We start from the raw sequence: 22,291 nt of genomic DNA, 5'->3' as shown, positions 1-22,291 counted from the left end.
CTAAAGGTGCAGACAGAACTGTTGAACAAAGGGCTTCCCCCTTCTCTGAAATATCTATTTAAAATACAAATTCCTTCAAAGCTAAAAGAGTGCTTAAATTTTAGCATTAGAAACAACATTAGATCCACAGAAATTACAAAATTACATCAGCTTATAGGAAGAATTTCCTGTGCAGGGAAAGGCACTGCCAACTGCTGCTGCCAGTAGCAATTTGAATGGAGCAGAATTCTGTGAGGATGCACTCCTACTGCTGGCCTTTTCTGCCTCATGGACTGCATCACAAAGGGGATCCCAGGTGAGAGATGCTCCTTGTGATTCAATAGTACAGAAAACAATAGAGGTCAGGAAATGGGGTATTTACACCATGAGTGCCTATTCTGTCAAAATTTTAAAAAAAAAATCAGTTAAACCACTTTTCTATTGTATCATCTCAAAAACAATCCAATTCTTTCAGCTTCTCAGTAAAATTCCAAGTGTCTGCAACAAGCAGTTAACAGCTCTGCAGTTATGACAACAGGCGGGATGTGGGAAACATTGTTTCAAATCCCTGTTCTGTCTGATACAATCCAGAGATGACTTCAGGCCTTCCTGAATCCCAGGTGAAGCTATCACCTTTTCTGGAGCAAAGAGGCCTTCTTCAAACATTCTTTTTGAAAAACAGGACATTTCTGACAAAGTCTTTCTGACTCGTTCCTACTTCATAACAATAAGAAAAGAAAGCCAAAGTCTGACTTAGGATTAGAAACTGGATATTCACCACATTTCAGCTACAGTTCATCACTTTGAAATCAAGCCTAGTGTCACTAAAACAAACCCCACCTTAGCAAAAACCAGAAGTGACAGTTCTAACGCCAGCCTGTACAGTATATTATTCTTTTTGTGATTAGGAGAGTGGTCTGGAAAATATCAGACATTTCATTCACTTTGCAAAACAAGAAAACCAGTGCTGAGAGGAGGTCAGGGTAAGCACAGTCTCCAAAACAATTTCTGGCCTTGGGGGGCCCCAGGGATCAAGAAACCCTGGTAATGGAATTTGTTGGTTTCAAACAAGCACATATTGTAACTACAGTTTCAGAGTCTAATCCAACTGCTATCAATGTTAATGGAAAGACTCCTACTGATTCAGGAATCAGGCCCTTCATGCTGCTTGCTATTCAGCAATTCATTTCTTGTGTGCATTTTGTGGTACAGAGCAATTGACAAGTCAGGTATTTTACTGCTACAGCCTAAGCAATTACAGGGGAGAGGGTTGAAGTCCATATACTTTGATGGTGTTGAAATATAGCCCTTTCTAACAAATGCCCATATTCTGTATCTCATCTGTTACAGGTACGTTCACATATGTTAACATACAGACTTGGACATCAATCCTATGATTAATAAGAAAAATGAAAATAACCAGATGTTTATTTCTAAAAGTTCATGTTGACCTAAAACATTCCATTCAATAATTTATGATAGAGATAAACATAAATATTTCTAAGAGGAAATATAATCTCCAGCCCCTGCAAGGCACTTTAGGCTTCCCAGAATAGAAACTGTTATTCTAGAAACATAGTATGAATGTACTTGTGGATAAATTGCAATTTCCCCTCTTGTGATTTTTATTGTTTCCCATTTGTTCCCAGCAGCAGTGGGAAGGTCCAAAGCAGTAAGAACTGAAGTCAAGTGCATTCTCTGCTAGATTCTGTATTTCCCACAAAACTTTTCAATCAATAAACCTACCTGAATGTATGTAACACATTCAGGAATATACTTCTAGAGCATATCCTCTGATCAAGAGGTTAAATATAGTCTTAGGAAAAGAGTTTAGCTAAAGCAGGATTTAGCTTTAAATTTGCCCACATCAACAATTAAATATTTTCCACTTGTTGAATTAGAAACTACTCCTTAGAGGTAAATGAAATGACAATTTTTCAAGTATGGATTAACAGAAAGCTAATTATTGCATGGGTGTCACCACAGATTATGATAGTTCTTTAAAATCCATACAATATGAACAGAGTTATACAGAAACTGTACAATCTGGGGCCTGGAGCACTTTCCCTATGAAAACAGACAGAGAGAGTTGGAATTGTTTAGCCTGGAGAAGAAAAGGCTTTGGGCACAACTTACAACACCTTCCAGTACCTAAAGGGAGCCTACAAGAGAGCTGGAGAGGGATTTTTTACAGGAGCACATAGAGATAGGACAAGGCTTTTAATGGCTTTACACTGAAACAGAGTGGGTTTAGATTAGATATTAGGATGAAATTCTTGACTGTGAGGGTGGTAAGGCAGTGGAACAGATTGCTCAGAGAAGTTGTGTAAGTCCCATCCCTGGAAGTGTTCAAGGCCAGGCTGAATAGGGTTTTGATCAACCTGGTCTAGCGGAAGGTGTCCCTGCTCATGGCAGGAGGGTTGGGACAAGATTATCTTTGACATCCTGTGGATTCTGTGAAAACCAGTTTTAGTTGCAGATCTCAAAGATTCCCATCTGAGAAAAATGCAAGAATAGAAAAGGAAGTTACCAATACCCATAGATTATCCCCTTTATGTTTATCAGGGTTTGTAATCAGTATATGTTAGCTATTTTTCTTCTGCATTTTGCATTCTGGGTTCAAATTAATGTTTCAAATGAACTGTCTGTGTAGCTGGCAATTGTTAATAAATTGTGTTATGTGAAGTAACAGGAAAGTAGACATTTTACCAGCCTTGACCCATGTTACATAAAACCTGGTTGATGTTCCTCATGAAAGTTATCCTTCAACTTAAGACAAAGCATCACAGGAGCAACACAGAGCTCAGCAAGATGTGATAGTTGGGGTTTTTTCCATTTCTGCTGACTTTCTTTCAAAAGTGAAACTTTCCTTCTCATGTACTGGAGTGATTTGCTCAGAAATTCAAAAACGCAGATGTGTCTTAACGTTTCATCTTACATTCCCAGGTCTTCAAATATGCTCTCAGGAAAATGGAAATACCTGGGTTTTACAGTATCTATAAATAAAATACTGAAATGCAGAGACCCAGATCCAAAATAAGCAGCACTGAGAAAGGAAGTAATGCTAAAGGTCAAATAGAAGGAAGAATGTTACTTCCTTCTGAAAATTGACTGGAGATGAGGCAGGTGAAGGGAATAAGAGACATACATCTCTCCACTCAGACATATAATGCCCCATGATGCCAAAATAAGGCTATCATTCTTATTAAATGTAAATATTTAAACCACTGTAAAACACGGGTCCACTGATCAGGGCATATTTGCATGTAAATAATAAATTCTTGAATTTAAATATCCACATTATGAAGATGTCACACATATATTCCAAATATACACCATGGAATTCAGGTAATTAAGGCCTGAAGCTGTGGAATTAGATCATTACAAAATAATGATCCATGCACTGTTTCTTCCTGAAATAACTACTACTAAAAAAATCAACAAGTGTCTCTCAAACAGCCTCAGGGACAGAATGATTTCAGAGGTCTCTGAAAAGCCCTTGAGCAAATTCTGCCATACTGAAGCTCAAGTGTCCTGTGTACAGGGATACACAAGTCACAGACTGTGTATGATGGTGTACAAGAACTTAACTTACACTAGTCTTTTGTCTGGCTTTAACAGCTTGTTGGAAAATTCACTGATGATTAACAGAAAGCCCAAGTTAGGAGGCAAGCATTTTCCATCTCCTCTAGTAGCTCCTTGAAAAGCAAATTCAATCCCTTCCCTATTGGAAGAAAAAAAATAGAAAAAAAAAGAACAGAGTAATAAAACAGTTAAAATAGACAACTAACAAAAGCAATGACCACAGACAACGTGATGTTACATGGCACATACTTGTGTATCATGGCTATAGATTCTCTAGATTTCACTTGGTCCCAACCAAATGTTAGTGAAAAGCGACGAGCAAGTTCTTTGATGTTTGTAAAGGAAGCAGAGGAGAAGTCCACACCACTACTGCTGTCTTGGCTTTCTGCATGTGTCTGAAACAGCTGCAAGAGAAGTCTCAGATAAGCAAACACAGGTAATCCAACAGACAAACAGAGCACCAGGAAGACAGAGAGACATGCACAGCAAGCAACAGTTGCCTTACACGGACAGAAGCCTTACAAAAGAGCAGGTTAGTCAATTGTTTCTGAAGTGCATGAATGAACAACAACCACCAACTTGACACAAAGGACACAGGTGAGCTCAACAGACGGGAACAAATCAAAAAAATAAAAATAAAAACCAATGTGCATAAACAGAGAACCAATTCCTGAAGATGGTGGTTCCACTGACCCCATCTCCTCTTGGGACTTCTGAACTAAGCCCCAGAAGCCTAATTTGCCTGAGAGGCTTTCAGAGTAGCAGAAAGCTACAAAGCAGCAAGTCTGACAGCAGCACAGTCCAATTTCTGAGAGTGGGTCAAAAGCACATCTTGACCCCAACTAAATATGCTTTGGGGTTTTTTCCTAACAGAATATGGAAGTAGCTTCTTCTCTTCAACCTGTTAACTTTCAAGGTCAAGCAAAGGCCAAAAAGGGCCTGTTGTCTATGTGATACCTAAACACAAAGTCGTGACTATGTCAGCAGAATATATGTAGCCAAATGCTGCTTAGCCTCATCTAAGCTCAGATTTCAAGGGCTAGTTCACAGATCTAAGCCCTGGCAATGGGTGTGAAATAAGCAAAGCTCATGTATCAGTACCCTCTGGGAGGAGCCTGCTCTCTGGATTACAGCATGACTCCAAGCTACAGGCAGCTCTGGCCATGGGCAGAGCAGGAAAAACCAGCTGTTAGAATAGCTAACTGGCTATCAGTCAGAAGCTGCAAACCACAGCAACTGAGACCCTTCAGAAGAGCTGCAACCCACTTTTCTCCAGAAAAAAATGCTGAAAATACAGGGGGTTGGAGCTGACCAGCCATAGGCACATCCGTGGTTCCTCAAATTCAACAGAAATTTAGATAATCCATAAAACACAGCACAATATCCTTAACATTTATTAAGGTTAAAAGAATACTTACCATGTCCCAAGAAACACTTCATAATCTCACATCAGTTCTAACATACTTGAAGATTAAAATCATGACCAAAAAAATCAAGCACAAAATTACCTTTTAAAATTGATGTAATGAATTTAAAGGAGTTTTAATTATGACATGCCAAAACAACATACACACAGAAAGACAGGAAAGGAAATAATTTCTTTCACTAGGTTTTCTAATGATTATGAATAATTATGGCACAGTAGGTAAAAATCTTCACTATGAATACAGCTGTTGTAAGTGCCCCTAGTAACTTACTTTAATCATAACCTTACCTGCTGCAGACAAAGAATCAGTGTCTTGGCACTCTGCATTTTATTATTGTGTCTCATCTTGCTTAACAGTTCTTTAATTATGTCTCCAAAATCATTGTAGGTCTAGTAATAGCAACAAAACAAATGAGAATTATCATTACCCTTCTTTAGCACTGGAAGTACACAAAACATGTGACTGTTCATGTGACACAAGAAGTTCATAAAACACTCCCAGTATCCAAACACTCAAGTTAGAAGATGAAAACTGGACTTTTTACATTATTTCATACGTAAAGCAATGGGATACTCTTTTAAGAGTAATGTGAGGATTAAAGTTTTACTGAAATTATTAAGTATTAATTACAACAAAAGAACAAAGCCTCTTTGGGAGAGAAAAAGAGAGGTTTCTGTATTTAACCAGTGCCTGCCAAGAAAGTAAAGAACAAGATTCACATTCAGGTATTTCCAAAGTTCTGTTAGTTGACTCAGGGAAACTTCCCATTTTGTTCTCGGCCCTCCTGAAACCCAATTCAGAGTGGCTGAAGCTCTACTAATTGTTTAAACCCTGGACTCAGGTGAAATGTAGGCCTACTTCTGTGTGAGTCGTGTGAAGTAACTTGAGCGCTTCAGTGTGAGAAGCTCTACATCTAGAACACTCCCCAGCCATACACTGCTTCTTTCAGTGGTCTCTCTGGAGAATGTGAGGAGCAAACATATTCTTTGCTCAATTTTCAGTTGCTTTGTCTGCAGTGAGGTAACTTTGTGGAGCCAAGGGAAGAGATTTGCCCTACTCCTGCTTGATTTTATAGCCCTTTTATGATTATATACGGATTCTGAGCCATAACACTATTAATACCACATCTTTCACAAACACTGGAGTCACTTTCAAAAACTAAAATGCACTGACAGGGAAAGCAATCTTATCTAAAACATTACCTTCACATAATACTTATAGATCTCAGCAGCTGCAGTTATCTCTACCACATTATACACTATTAACTTGCAATATGCTGCAAGAAGACTCCGCTTTCTGTGCAAGTCATCAAGTTTGCAACTTTCATCCTTTTTCTCTTCCTCTTCTGTCAGGTCTAGGGAAACAAAAGCATTTTTTAGAGCATGACACTTGAACTTGGCCTCAGAACCACAATGAACTAACAATCTGTTTTCAAAACACTCCCAAAAGAAACCAGCCTTCACAATTACAACCTCAACACAGCTTCCAAATGTGTTTGACTTTGTACACAGGCATGCAGTGATAGGACAAGAAGGAATGGCTTTAAACTGAAAGAGGGTAGATTTATTCCTTAGATATAGGAAAAAAATCTTGATTGTCAGGATGGTAAGGCACTGCAATAGGTTGACCAGAGACTTCGTGAATGCCCCATCTCTGTTCAAGGTCAGGTTGGATGGGGCTCTGAGCAACCTGGTCTAATGGAAGGTGTCCTGCCCATGTCAGGTGGTCTGTAAGGTCCCTTCCAACCCAAACTAGTCTATGACTCTGTAAAATCTGCCCCACAGCCCCAAAATCAAAATCCACTAATCCTTTATTTTGATGGCTTCAAAGGGTCCACACACTGAGAGAGCCACACTGCAACACTGCAAGGCTTTCCTCTAATACCATCATCTGTACCACAAAAGTCAGTCTACCGAATACTTTTACATTCTCCCCCATCCCTGCATTACTTCAGCCCTTTTCATCCTACAAGTAAATTCGCAGCTATATCCTATGGTTAATCCACAGATCAATGGTACAGATCAATGAATAACAGGTCAGCCATTTTGTCTGTAAAGGGGCCCAACCAGAAAAAAAAACAAAGCAACCCACAAAAAAACAATGACAAAAAAAGAGGCCAGCCCCTTTTCCTGATACATTCACTGCAGATGACAAATGACAGCAAAAGTGGTAGATTGTTTCTCTGGTGATTAAGATGTCTAACCTTTTCTTTCCTCTTCTTCATCCACAAAAACATGTTCCCGAATAAACAAAAACAGTTTTTCCTGAAGTGACGTGTTAGGAAGATAACCTAGAAGTCCAATTGCTTCTTCCTTATTATTTGAATCCTGATGACTCAAAATCAGCAACCAGTCACAGAGTATCATGAAGACCTGTATCAAGCAAACAAAGCCAAAGAAGGATACTGTGTTACTTGTCATGCCAACTCCACTTTTCCTCTCCATCAAACACAGCCTAGCTTCCATCCCACTTCTTCCTTGCAAACTAAAGATTTCTCTTTGCCTCAGCTGTGGTGAAATGCCACAGCTAAGCCCTTTCAAAATGTGTACCTTAGGAGATGCAGTGTATACAAGTATCATGTATGAACACCACCTAAAGATTTTCAAACTTCCATGGGAAAGAAGAAGAGTTCCATTATGTTGGAATATCTCTCTTTTAACCCATGAATCACTGGACAATTTCTACATTTTTTTAAGTAATATGCATAGCAAGACATTAATAAAGCAATGATAGCAACCAGTACACTGATCAGTCCAATCAGAAAACACAATGATTATCACTCAAATTCAGGCCTTGACTCTGCAGATGGACCCATGGAGACACAGATCTGTGCTTGACTAAAGCACAAACTTTTAGTATTTAACTAACATAAGTTTAATTTTTCTTTAAAATAAATAGTTAAAGACTTTTTTTAAAGTTATTTTTCTTTTAAGAGACAAAAACAGCAAAATCAGTAGAAGGAAATACCAGTATGAAAAGAATGGCAGGCACTTAAAAGGAGATCTGAGCATGAATGCTAGTTAAGTGATAGAGAAACACAAACCTTTTCTCTTACATCTTTTTCCTTATGTTGGAGGAAGCACGTGCAAATCTGACTGAAACGTCTCAGCTCCCTTCTTAGTGGAAAAAGAGTCTCCTAAAAACGTATTTAGGAAAGGTGAAAGGATCAGCATGCATGGGACTATGATTCAACAGAGAATTACAGAATAAACAATAGTTGCATCCTTCTTCCACTCATATTATTCATTTAAGATAGCACAGCTGATAACATTATGAAAGAAGCTGACATCTCATGGTACAACATCTTACTAGCTATGAACAACTGCATCTGTCACACTTGCTGAAGCCAGTGGTATTCAGCAGGTCACAAACTCTTTGTTTCTCAGTCTGTAGGGTGGGCAGCACATATTCCCTTATTCACTTCATCTTATCCTTTTAAAGCAGTGGTAACAATGGAAGTAGAGTCAGGTCTATCCCACCTAATTTTCAGTGTTCATTGCCTTCTGGAGTTGCTTTTCTCCCCCTCTCTATTGACTACAGAGGGAATGGAGTTTAACTTTGGCACTCAGAAACTTAAGACACCTCTGTTTGCTAAGCTGAATCGAGCATGAGAGACTTTGCCTAGAGCCACACAAAAGACTTTCTGATCCTCCACCAGGTCCCAGCTGCACTACACTGAGCTTTGAGTTCTCAATGTAAGAGGAATGCCCTTACAAGAGGGCTGGCTTTCATGCTATGCAACTGTACATTTATAAGAAGGGGGATCCATCCCAGGACATGCTGAGGAGAACCAGGGGAGGGGCTATACATTGCCTTAACACTGCTGGGGGAGGAGCAAGGGGGAAGTAACAGTCCTAGAGCTGCTGTTCAGGAAATGGTTGGGTTTTGGACAACATCCAGACTTGGCCCTGCAGAGTGGGCCGTCACATTGTGCTTCCAATCAAAATCTGCTCCCATACGAAAGGCCAAATTAAAAAATGTGCTGCCCCATTACCAGTTAAGCTAACTGTCTGGAGTGAAAGTCTGAACATACTAGAGCAGTGAGAGATGTGGACATCCACACGGGAATGGAATGGGACAGGAATAGACAGTGAATCAGTTGCCAAATGGGTAATCTCCCAGCTAGCATTTCTCACACAAAACACATGTCCATGTCAGCATCCTGTCCTGTATGCACAGGAGCACCAGGGAAGGGGACAGAATGGCAGAAGGAGCAGCACTCAGTGTAGTCAGAAATCACCATGAAGAGCAGTCCCATACATACACATTCACAAATGAACCAATGCATAATAGAGTTTTCCTTTTTGGTGTCTTAAGCTAGACTGTCTTCTGAAATACCTGCCAGAGCTTGGTACTTCATAAAATCAATTACAAAAGTAAATTGTCAGCTGAGGAGAAAAATTACCCCTTTCCTCAACCTTCTGCCAGAAATATGTAAATTAAAAGAAGCAAAAAAAAACAAAAAAAGAAAAAAGAAACTAAGCAACAGGACTTCCTGGAGTTTTCACTGAATATTCTTTGTTGCTTAAAACAAGAAAACAACAAACTGTTTGGCAGTGAAACAAGTTCTTTATCTCCACCAAGCCCCTGGAATTCAATGTACATGTTTTGTAGTAAAAAAAGAGGTAAACCATTGTTCACTTATTCTCCTGCGGACTGAAAAAGCATAAACACAATTTCTTTTCCTCAAGAAAACGCACAAATTATCTTCTTATAAAGCCTGTTTTTTTCTGGCAATTTGAGAACAGGAAAAGTAACTTAAACTTCCAGAAGCACAACTCTGGGTTTCAAAGTTATGTGAGCAGCCAACCTTGGTAGAATTTTCTGAAACTGCAGATAGTTGCCACAGGAGAGAAAAATAAGTGCACTGGAGAGCTGGCAGGATAATCTGAAAATAAAAACACATGTCCTTTATTTACATGAAAGGCTCAACAGCAAAACGTTTAGGACTAAACAAAGCATTCAACCCTGACATTCTGCATGCTGCTTGCATGATGAAAGGCAGGACTACCCCATAGAGCAATTCTGAGCAGAAGCCAAATCTTGGTGCTCCAATGCTCCATCTAAAGGAATCCACCCTACCTACTGGCTGCAGGCTCTCTCTACTCAACTAAATTTCACCTTTTCCCAAAAAACCCTTCCATTTCTCTCCTGAAAACAGGGAGAGAACTCCTAGAGTATTTCACCTTGTAATCCTAGAATATAGAACTCCATCTTGGCACAGACAATGCTTGAGCTGAGGCAATCACACAACCAAAAGGCTGCCGTTGAGACAATTGGTAATTACAAACCATTACACCAAGAGTCAACATGTAAGCAACAGGTCCAAAGTATTCCAATTTCTGGTTATATGCAATCTAAAAAGGGGCCCTCACAATCCCAACAATTTCATATGCACTGAAAATGAAACAGTGCAATCGTTAGAAGTACTGAACATGACAAAAGATCAATCCAGATGCCAGATGATTATCACAGTTCTGGACAATCTTCAAAATAAATTAATATAAAGGCATGAATTTATAGATTACAATAATGTTATACCAAAGACAGCCTCAGTGTCCAGGATTGAGAAATGGAAACAGTATCTTCCTGCCTCATAGGACATTGATATATAAGATTATTTCATATTTTCTACTTTTTTGTGCTTTCATCAAGAAAAACCTCTTTCAATGTTAAATATTAACAACTCACCAGAACAGGCAAACTCCCATGTTCCATTTCAAACACCAGGAACCTTAAAGTCTTGTCATACAGATTCCATTTGGTGAGATCATGGGCACTGTAAGTGAAAAAGTAATTATAATGATACACTAAGCAAGAAATGGAGTCTCACCTGTCCAAACAGGTTAAATGTATCCTATTTTTGACTTCAGATGATGTAGAATAATAACATTAAACAACTAAATATTAATTATAAGGGTGGAAAAGTATGTTTTCATGATCTAACACTGCAACCTTGAGTATTCACAACTCAACATTAGACTTCTCTTTGCAGAAACAGAGCGTTTCATTCCTATGCAAAAAAACCTATTAAATCCAAAAAGCAATTCTCAATTTGCATGTGTAAGGTCGACATTTTAAGTATATGAGAATGTAAATTGTGTAAATAAACATCTCACTTATGAAAAGCTGCTACTCTTCTCAAAGCAGAGTTCATCCAGGAAATTGCTCCTGCATCCATACAAAATTCTCCTTCCTAAATCATGAAAGTTTGGGAAAGACAAAGCAATTAGCCAGAGAAAGGAAAGGGCACTACTATGTCCTCTTCCCAACCAACCCACAAGCTTGAATCACTCTCCTCCAGCCCTCCCATGTACCTGCACCTTTAACCACCCTACTCATGTCTTCCTCTACAGTCAAAACATAATCACACAGAAATTTTCTATAAGGAAACATCTCTGTCATTAATAACCCCATGGCAGCCTCCCTAGACTGCCGTATTGCTAACACAGAGTAAAAACTAGCAATTAGGTTAACATGGTCCTTCACACAGTTATTAAGGATCTCTAGAAAGCTAACTGTTCACATGGTGCTGACCTTCCCTGCTTCCAGCTGCCAGATCACATTCAAAGATAGCTAAAAATATATGAAATACTTTCCCATAGATGCAATTGCTGTAGTTTCCACAAGTATACTATGTGATTCTGGGGGACGATATATACAACCAGGAATTAGAAGGGAGGGGTTCCAGGAGAAAAATCTCTTTATTTAGACATGGATCACACTATGGGGGAGTTGAAGAATCCCTGGTCTAGCACTTATCTTGTTTCTCATAAGTACACATTCTACCACATTGACATAGATCTCTATTTAAGGCCAATAAAATTAATCCAATCTGAGGTTAGGGGTTTTTTGGCTTGACACATTTTACAATATCCCAGTGTCCAATAAAAACCTGCCAGTGTTAACTCTCATACCATGGCATGACACCTGTTCATGACGGCACAGTTGATCAGATCAGCTGCAGGCTTCTGTTGTTCAGTTCAGCCAGCAAGCTATTCATATCACCACCAGCTGTTTCTGCTTTTTAGACCTAATGAAAAACTTTGAGGGAGACTCTGCAATCCTCCTTCAAGGGGAAAGTCATTATTTCAAAGACCCCCAAAGCTATGAAATCTGCACTGTAGACTGCTGTTTACTTTTTGTTCCCCCATACAGCCAAAGTGACAGTACAAAGGGCATCTTGTGTACAGTCAAATATATAGAAGTACAGAAACATACCTTTTTGGGAACAGCCTCATCACTATAGATACACAGCACTTAGTAGCTGATCTTGCCATAGTTTCTTTGGCACAGTACTAATTATAAAGCAACTATCGAGTTTAGGTCCAGAATATTTGGTCTGTAACTTATTTTGTTTCTCCTAAGTACACATTATCCCACACTGACACAGATCAACAAAATAGTTCCAATCTGAGGTTAGGGGATTTTTTGGCTTGACACAATTTACAGTATCAGTGTCCAATAAAAGCTTACCAAAAGACATAAAATGCCCTGTTGCTGGTGTGGACTACTTTGTTTACAATTTTCCTCACTCTATTCCCGCAAAAATATACCTGCTTCATTAAAATACGAACAACCAATCTTTCCAGAGGTGCAAACCCATCTTTCAAAGTTCTGCTCCCTTCAAGCAGAAATAGCAGGCGGAGAACAGTTCCATAACCCCCTTTATTTTTTTGTCTCCCTTTTTTTTTTTTTCATAATGAAAGTCTGGTTACCTCCACAGTGAGTCACACTCACCTTTTGCCAGAAGCCATCTAGTAGCTGGTTAAGCTGTTCCATCAACTCATCTATCAGTTGAGTTCGAGCACAATCCACCTGGCTATAAATGCCAATTTCTTCACTGCAGAGGATATAATAAGTCCTGGAGGAAGCCTCGAGGACAGACATGTCAGAGTGTTTGGCCACAATGTCTTTTACCTCTCTCAGCAAAGCATCCAAATGCTGCAGGTAATAAAAGGGTATTGTAGGTAAATTGTACAGAAATCCACTTATGCTTTAAATCATTTCACTAAGCCCATATATCCCTGTAGGTCATATAACCAAGATGCAGTCTTATAACCAAATACCAGTCTAAGGAGTAGAGGGGCAGAATTAGAGGATACAACTTTTTTTTCTGTGTTTATAGTTCTTTCTCATAATTATGTCTCTAGATCTTCCTAAAGAATGAAGCAACTGCTTTATATGCTACTTCAGCAATATGTGTTTAACACTACATGAAGAAAAAGGCAGGGAATAAAGTATGCCTTTCCAAAGAACAGGTGTGTCTCCAAACAATGAAAGTTGTCTCCCTTAGCAGTGGAGGATGGAGAATGCTTCGGATCATGTCAGCAACTGGGGTCTTCACTCCCAGGAAGAGGAGGTAACTTCTGCTGTTCTGCTGACTCTCTCTCTTCCAGCTAACAGTTCGTGCTGAAATTAACCTAGGCGTGTTTGCCTAACGTTACCTCCCTGTAAACATTCCTGTTTAAGAATACATTAAGCTATTTCAAAGATTTCATCTATCCATTTCTGACCATGCCTTTCCCATCAGCAGATATACTATCTCCATTCTTATCTTTCAGTTACTGTCATCCCCCAGCAGCTGGGAGTCAGCCTTCAAGGAGAATGAAATCTATTCTATAGTAAACTCCTGGGAGACACCAACTTAGACAACAGCATAACCCACCCTCTCTCCACCCAGCAATGAAAAAACCCAGCGCCAGGCCTACCGCACGAAACCACAAACCATCACCCACCAGAGCCAGTCACAGCATATCAGAACTGACAAGCACTATGGCTTTTATTTGACAGCCTCAAATAAAAAACTAAAGCCTGAATAAGACTATTTCCCCTATGGTATGAGACATTTCTTTGTATTTCAACCATCTTCTACTTGTTCCGAATCCCACTAAACTCTCGACATTGTCACATAAATTCAGTACATTCCACGTGAACCAATTACCCCAATTGCTATTCACCTTCTCTTGATGTCCTGTACTGTAAACATCTAAATCATAATACTGAGGAATCTGCAGAAGATTTGCCACTTTTTGTGCATCTGTTGAATACTGCAGAGAAAAAAACAGGATATGAGTATACTGCAGGAATTTTAATGAAATATTTAACATGCATTCACAGAGCAGCTGTTAGTTACCTTTGCCAAGAGCTGAGGAAGCACCATAATAAAGTGTTCAGTAATTTTGGTACAATCTTCCAATTGTATTTTCTTCTCTTTTACTGACAGAATCTGCAAATAAACCATTTTGTTTCAATTACAAAATCTCTGAGATTTGAGTAGAATCTTACATGTAACCCAAGGTTAACTCACATGGCATTGTCTCAAGAATATCAAGCTAAGATAAAGATACTTTTCCATGGAGAAAACCAGATGCTTTATTTTTTTTTGTTAACCTTAAAATAGATGCAAATCGTTGTACAGCTATATCTCATGGATAAAATGCTCATCATTTGTCAATAACAAGCTTCAAGTGGCTTTCCTCTAATGCTCATGTCCTTCAACATCCACTTCTAATAAGATCTAGAGGTCAAAAGACACTGCGTCATTTCACAAAAATATGCCATTTTATTTCCTAAGATGCATCTCCAACTAGGAACATGCTATGTGGCAAAGATCATAAGGCAAAGAGAGTGTGATTATAGGAGAATAAATAAGACTAAGATGCACTGACTTTTTTGGCTGCACCTCTGCCCACTGGAGGATGACCTTCAGCTGCTTCTCTAACCGTTGCAAGGATAATTTCAATGAGAGCACTTTCCTCGGCATCGCTCAGTGCTGTAAGTAAATCAGTCTCAGCATCACAGAAAATAAAAATTAAGATGAAGCAGCAGCCTACTCATTTATCTGAGCAACTGTTTCTAAACTAACATTACATAAACGCAGAATACTGAATAAAACAAATGTGTTGATATAAATATTACACTGGCAGTGCATTGAGTTGCATCTGCTTTTGTGACACCTGGGGACCACAATTTGGGATCAAATGGTACAGCAATATGAAATGATCCTAAACTAGCTAAGGCAAGGTTCAAAAAACAGTATGGAGAGATTCGTTTTCAGAAACAACAAAGCTCTCTGCTTACCCACCTTCTCCATCTTCTTCAGCATTTTTTAATAGAAGAGTTGTCATGCACTCCCAGTCCTTCAGAAATTTGCCTGCCCAGTCCCATAAGCTGTCTATAAGGTATGCAACGTGTTTGTGTAGCTAGGGATTAAAAACATAAGCTTACAGAAGTAAACACATCAACAAAAGAAATACAGTTTCATATGTTCCTCTCCCTTTTTCCAATGACAAAGCTTTGTCATTCACACATATACTCACACAGACTATTCTAACATATTTTGTTTGAGGCTAATCAATATTTAAATGTCTTCAATCTGATACAAAGAAGGAAAGTGGGGGAAAAAAAGCAGGAAAAGCAGGAAAAAATATTTTCTCTTTCTAGGATACCTTTCCTTTGTAATTTAAATAATCTCCTTAAAACTAGTTTCTGTATTGCTCTTATATTGCTGATCATAACACCTAAAAACCCAGTCATAGGACTAGAAACGAGTTATCGATTGAATTCTTCGCAGAAAGATTCAAAACTGCTGTGCCTGAGACACTTTGGCCAGACACAGGCCTGCACCACTGCAAAAGCTAAATAGTGAAGTACAGCACATAAGCTGATAATGGAGCATGAAGCCACGGTACAATAAGGCATACACACCTGCAGAAAGACATGGACACAGATCAAAAAACCCTCACTCAGTGGCATTGGTCTTTCAGGTTGTTTTCAGAAACTGCTTCAGCACTGATTCTCTCCATTAGCATAGTTGTAAATTAGTTTTAATACAGAACAGAAATGTCTTAATTAAGAACTTAACCTAGAGACAAAAACATTCCAAACACCAAACATTTCAGAGCTCACCACCAGAAATTGCTTTCAAAAGGAAGCCAATACTTAATTTAATATGCAATGCTGGATTTCAAATGCTTACTGCAGTCTATTCTCCTCACCTCACTCTCCAGGAAAAAGTGTATTAATCTTTTCAACTGGTCGGTACTTGCCCCAAACTCTCTTCCTCCTTTGGGCTGAACTTCTTCATCTCCCTCAGAAATAAGCAGCCTGCCAACAGAAAAGGAAGTCAGTCCAGTTCTGCCACATTCTCCTTATACTCATTTGGCAAAGTAACACTAATTCTGTCAAGATCCCACAAACTGTATTCCTCCCAAGTGTCTACTTATTTACCCCAAATAATATTAGACTTTTTTACCAGATGAAAGGAAAAGAGAGTAGATAGTTTTCCATTGTGAGAGATCTGCTATCCTTGTGGATGTAGAGACTATTTCTGATAATTTCACAGGTACCCTGCCAACTGTCTGGACAATAGATGCAGATTCCACAGAACTGATCATATAATGAGGTAGGCATTTGCTCATGCTTGAAAAGGGGTTTGCTCCAGGCCAAATTTAAACCTTAGCAACAGAGATGAGATACTACTATACAGCCATTATTCACATCACAGTACATCTTGGAACTGCACCTTCTTAAAGAAAGCACAGTATCTTGTATTTATAAGAGGCAATTAGCTTTATAAATATAGTGGAAAATCTGTTCTTCCTTTTCTGCCTGCAGTATGAAGCACAGTATGACACTTCAATTTCCATTTCCCCCTTTCTCCACAATGGTTGTGACTGTACTGCTCGTGAAAAGTGCTAATCCCAAAATAACTACAGGAAAGCCATCCCCCCAGATTACTGCAAGGCCCAAAAGTCTTGGATTTAAGAGCTGGACCACATTATTAAACTTCAGTAAAAGCTTATACTTTCAGGAAGTGCTTCTGCTGGTATAATTTATGCCAACTAAGTAACCTAAGTTAAAATATGCAGACATTGAGGAGGTTTTGTGCAAACCAAGAAGTAGGGGCAGTGGGGGTGGAAAGCGTAAGCATTTACACTAAAACTTTTAACAGTATGACCAGGGGAAAGGAGAGTGTCACTAACACCTCTAGGCCACTAGAATGAACATTTCTATACTGGTAGAAGTGCTGGAGAGAAGAACTGGGCAAACAAACACAAGGATGAGGTTTACAAGGTCAAGGTGACCAAACTGCACTGGCCAGCTGAGAAGAAAAAGTAAAGTTATCAGGGAAAATCACTTTGATGATAAAAAGCAGCAGAGTTCTGAGATGAAAAACACCTGATTTATGAGAGAATATTAAGACCAACACAAAAGACTAAGTCTAGCAGATGTGAGAGCAGACTTGTCAAAACAGAAATTTATCTCCATTTGTCTTTCTGCTGGACTTGGCTCCACAAACTCAAGAATGTCAACAATTCAGTTAGATAGGAAAAGACAACTGGGAGGGGATTGTGCATGTGTGGAAACACAATTATTATTTCTGAATTTTTCCCCACAAAATTCTTGCCAAAATATTTTTTTTTAAATCCTTTTTGTAAGGCAAAATTATTTCTCTCAGCTGTAGAGTCAGAATATTTATCACTTCTCTTTTCGCTCACCAACTCCATTCAATTCATGCAACCATTGTTGCCCATTTATAAGAGTTACTCCTGGGGAAGATAAACCCTGTACTTCATTAACCTGACAGAAAATTGGGAGGGCTTTTTAATCTGCTGCCTCTCTCATTATTCAAAGTATAAGGCAACTTCCAAAGGGAGGAGGCCATTTTTGTGATTAATCACCAAAGCTGTGGAAAACCACAGATGCCAGGTGACAGATTAGCTTGTAAGAAGCAAAGCAACAAGAAAAGAAAGTGGAAAGAAAGAGGGCATGCTCTCAACATAGTATGGCATTTGTGGATCAGTTAGTAGTTTCATATTCTCCATGTTAGTCTTGCTGCTTTTCTCATGCTATTGTGCCAGGGCTGTGCACAGAAACATGCAGTTACCCCCAGACAGCTTTTTTCTTCTGATTCAGCACTTTCAGCAGTAAAATGAATGCTTAATGTCCCCCTTAAATAAATCCACCTTAATTCCGAAACAAATGAGAACATGCAAGAAGTAGGCAGGCAGAGATACCTTTTATAAAGGAATTCCCCAGCTGCTACTGCAAGTGGACGGTGTGTGGTATAAACAAACTGGTATAACATTTCACAGTCTTCAGCTGATAACACATCCTCACAGTTCCTAGGCAAAAATAACAACGGAAGTTATAGTTCAGGTTTATCTGCAAAGAATAGTGTGAATGCTACGTCCAGCTTTTACTAGACCTGATTCTCCATAGCCGTGGCACTTGTTTACAATGCTACGTTTTTGTAGGGCATTTCTAAAAATGCTCTCAAACAAAATTGGCAGCTTTCTTTTACTCACTGTGTATAGAAACAGAGGTCTGTGCAAGCCATGACAAATCAGGCCCACTGCATGGACAGGAACATTAATTTAAAGCATAATTACAGTTGATCAGGGGTCATAGTAAAAAGAGCAACAGTAATAAAACAGGAAAATCATGCCTTTGTGCTGAGATGTTCACCACAGAAAATAAGAAAAAATACAAAGCCTTCATTTAGCAGTACAAATTATTTTTAAATTATTATTACAGTATTTTAAAACCTATATTCTATTACATTAGGCTTGTACAGAGACACATGTAAAAAAAATCAAAACATTCTTGAGAGCATGCTTATGACTGTGACCTCTCTGCGCAAACACAAACACTCAAATGTCACAAATTCTTTCATTCAGCTACACATCTTGAGAACACTACGTGCCAACTAGTAAACCTAGAACACTCTATGAGGTAGAAAAGGTATTAATTTCAAACTTTTACAAAAAAAGAAACTGAAGCATCAAGGCTGAATAATCCGACAAAGAGATACCAGAGGAGTGAAGCCCAAAGCAAGGATCACAGTTTCAAAGTATCTGCTTCTTACAGCCACGGTAACGTCTTTGGATTAAGCTACTTCAGAGAATGAAAGAGCAACATGAGATCCTTACACTTACTACACCCAGGTGAGAGGAAAGGGGTTTTATTTATCACTGCATTCAATTCTCAAGTAGTAACAGTTCAAAACCAACTCCACCTGTGGTCCAATACCCCCCTTTACAACTGAGGATTCATGCTCTTCATTTGCTAGGACTGATGTCTAAAAACAACCAGCAGTCCTTCCTACACTCTCCCATTTGTCTTCAACCCATCACATCCCTTAGCATCCTTACAAGTCATAAAGCCCCAAAACATCCTTCAACCTGACTGAAAAAAACGTGAGCTCACATTAGGTGAGAGTATCACTGGAGCACCCATTAAAAAGGTCTTCAAATAAAAGTGCTAATGGTATGTCTCCAGAACTGATGGATCAATATTACAGGATAATGCTTGCCCTCAACCAAAAAGAAAAGCTCCCTTACGTACTTCAGGCAGGTTTTGGTGGACTCCTTGAACATGAAATTCCCTTCAGCATATATTTGCAGTAATAAGACATATAGAAAGTGCTCTGAGTACACATTTCATGAAATCACAGAAAGGAAAATATTTATGCTACTCATTCAACCATCTACAAAACTGGGGAAATGAGTAAAAAATGTGTTTATTAATGTTAAGCAGTAAGAAATTGAAAGAGGTAAAATGGTGCATTAGAATATAGGAATAAGCATTGGTGTGTCCTATGAACCTATGAATGATCAAATGTATTAAACTTCTACAAGTTTAACAAGTGAGAGTAAAACAAAGAATGACAACAAAGAGCACTTACAGGAATAAAAATACATTATATATCAAGTCTTTATATTAAAAGACTATGGGGAATTTACAGAAATAAACCAGCAGTCTGACAACGTTTCTTTCGTTCTTTTCAATGTCAATCTATTATTTAATTCTTTTAAAGCACTGATTTCCATGAGGATGTCTTTGCCATTTTCTCTCAATATTTTTTTTTTAAAACTGTGGATAGCTTGGAAAAGAAGAAATTTCTATACAAATATACTGCAATCTAGATTGAGCTAACACAGAATCACAGAACAGCTGAGGATGGACAGCACCTCTACAGATCACCCAGTCCAACCCCCTGCTCAGAAGAGGATCAGCCAGAGCAAGTTGATGAGGGTTGTATCCAATCAGGTTTTGAATATCTACGAAGTCAGAGACTCCACATCTCTGGCAACTTGATTCAATATTGGACCACTGCCACAATGAAAAACTTCTTCCCTATGCTTAAATGGAATTTCCTGTACGAACATGCCAGACAAATGTACACATTTTTTATATTTGAATTTTTATATTCTTTATATTTCAGGTTTTTCTTCTTAGCAAATTTATGGAAATAGTGAATGCAATACTTGAATGTCTCTATTTTAAAAGAATTCTTTGCTTAAATTGTTCAGATAGCTCAAAGAGTTCAGCAATGTGCCTGCCATCTCTCTGGGTAGAAATTGAGGACTCTGCCTTTACAGTACTAATGTAACTGCCTTTCCACAGAAATTTTCTATCCTTAGGAAAGGACCTGGCAGTCCTGGTGGATACCAAGTTGAACATGAGCCACCAATGTGCTCTTGATGAAAAGCAGATGAATGGTATCCTAGCTTGCATTAAGAGTGTTACCAGCAGATCTGGGGACATGATCCTTACCCTCAGCACTGGTGAGGTCACACCTGGAGTGCCAGGTTCAGTGTTGGGCTCCCCAGTAAAAGAGACATACTGAAGAGAGACCAATGAAGGGCCACAAAGATGATCAAGGGATTGGAGCATCTCTCCTATGAGGAAAGGCTGAGGGACCTGAGACTGTTTAGGTTTCAGAAAAGAAGGCTCAGGTGGATTTTATCAATATGTGTAAATATCTGATGGAGGGAGTAAAGAAGATGGAGCCAGGCTCTGCTCAGTGGTGCCCAGGACCAGAAGCAACAGGCACAAACTGAAACACAGGAGGCTCCCTCTGAACATCAGGAAACATGTTTTTATTGTGAAGGTGACAGAGCACTGGCACAGGCTGCCCAGGGAGGTTGTGGAGTCATCACTGTCAGAGATACTCAAAAGCCATCTGGATGTAGCCATGAGCAATATGCTCCTGGTGGTCCTGCTTGAGTAGGAGTTTGGACCAGATGACCCTTCTAACTTCAGCCACTCTGTGACTTCAGAAATCCCAACCTCCTTGGTTTTGACTTTGTCTTCTAAGAGGTTAGGAATTTGTCCCATTTACATTAATCTACAGTAGTGTTATTTCCTCAAGACACACGTAGGTCAAATGCAATAGTTCTGGCTGCAAAGGAAGCAACCCCTAATGGAACAGAACCAAAGGTGGGGAGAAGAATCCATTTTCTTTGCAGCACTGACAGACACTCATGACACCACTTGAGCACCTTTTCTCTTTTTGTTTCTTGAATGGGAAGAAATACCTGTGTGTACTACTACTTTTCACATACTGTTCAATCACTACTCTCTGTGATACAATGAGGTTTATATTCATAACTTCCACACAAATGAGTGCTTAGGCATTTTACTAGTCTCTGGAAGTAGCGACACTCGACTACATCTGCCACCACCAGCACTAATGCTACCACAGTAAATGAGTGCCTTTCTTTCTTACATACATAAGCTGTTCAAAGAATACTTCAAATACAGCAATAACACCGCTGCAAATTTACAGCCCTCAGAAGGCCAAGCAGCATATAAAGGTTAAGCCAGAAGTTCCTGCAAGTGTTTAGGTGCCTAAAAATAAACAGGCATGGCCTTCCACATACCAATGTCATGACATACCATTTTCTCTGCACTTCAGCACAAACATGTCACAAAGAAGAAGTTGGGATACTCTAGAGGGAGATCACAGCCTGCTTTTGTTCTGCATATGGCACTAGCTGAAAGATTTCATATCTACTGCTTTTGTTTCATTTTGCAAGAGGCATGACTGCTGGAGTTTCCTGACTTGGGCAGTACTGTTGCTTCTATCAAGAAAAACCATTAAAATCACAACAGTAAAATAAAAACACACCTGATGCACTTTTCGGAGTTTTGCCACCCTACTCTTTGTTTTTAAAAGCTGTGCAGGGAAAGATCTGGTACACATTATGGGGACACTGGCAATCCCAGGTATAGCATCTCAATCACAAAAGAATCCGTTCATTTTGCATTTAAAATTAAGTCAAGTTAAATATCCAAATCTGACAATACATTGTAAAAACAGTATTTGTGCACTGAGCACTATCAACCAAAAAATACATGTTAAAGCTGTTCTAATGTCTGTAACAAAATTTTAAGTAGAAAAATTGGCTGATTTGTTCTGTTATCTCATTCTCACTCCCCTGCTGTCATTGCAGGTATTTCAGGACACACTTTGGTGATCAGCAAAGTGATAATATGGTTGCTACTAC

The 22,291-nt window shown here is 39.0% G+C and overlaps 1 protein-coding gene across 1 annotated transcript in view; it reads right to left on the bottom strand.

Annotated features, from left to right (window-relative positions):
• The window catches only part of LOC103765024 (cohesin subunit SA-2), a 58,821-nt gene that overhangs the window by 5,169 nt on the left and 31,361 nt on the right, over positions 1-22,291 (bottom strand). The window contains exons 14-29 of the mRNA XM_018084125.2: positions 18,014-18,121; positions 15,992-16,100; positions 15,079-15,196; positions 14,663-14,766; positions 14,128-14,220; positions 13,952-14,041; positions 12,732-12,935; positions 11,111-11,187; positions 10,683-10,770; positions 9,802-9,879; positions 8,035-8,127; positions 7,195-7,363; positions 6,194-6,345; positions 5,279-5,380; positions 3,814-3,968; positions 3,575-3,703 (exon numbers count right to left, since the gene is read on the bottom strand). Of these exons, the coding sequence (XP_017939614.1) occupies positions 3,575-3,703; positions 3,814-3,968; positions 5,279-5,380; positions 6,194-6,345; positions 7,195-7,363; positions 8,035-8,127; positions 9,802-9,879; positions 10,683-10,770; positions 11,111-11,187; positions 12,732-12,935; positions 13,952-14,041; positions 14,128-14,220; positions 14,663-14,766; positions 15,079-15,196; positions 15,992-16,100; positions 18,014-18,121 (1,869 nt within the window). The remainder of the gene's footprint in view (positions 1-3,574; positions 3,704-3,813; positions 3,969-5,278; positions 5,381-6,193; positions 6,346-7,194; positions 7,364-8,034; positions 8,128-9,801; positions 9,880-10,682; positions 10,771-11,110; positions 11,188-12,731; positions 12,936-13,951; positions 14,042-14,127; positions 14,221-14,662; positions 14,767-15,078; positions 15,197-15,991; positions 16,101-18,013; positions 18,122-22,291) is intronic.

This window comes from Manacus vitellinus, unplaced genomic scaffold, assembly GCF_001715985.3.
Source record: "Manacus vitellinus isolate BGI_N305 unplaced genomic scaffold, ASM171598v3 scaffold_7_pilon, whole genome shotgun sequence".
Classification (NCBI taxonomy): domain Eukaryota; kingdom Metazoa; phylum Chordata; class Aves; order Passeriformes; family Pipridae; genus Manacus; species Manacus vitellinus.
This window is presented reverse-complemented; position numbering and strand designations above follow the sequence as displayed.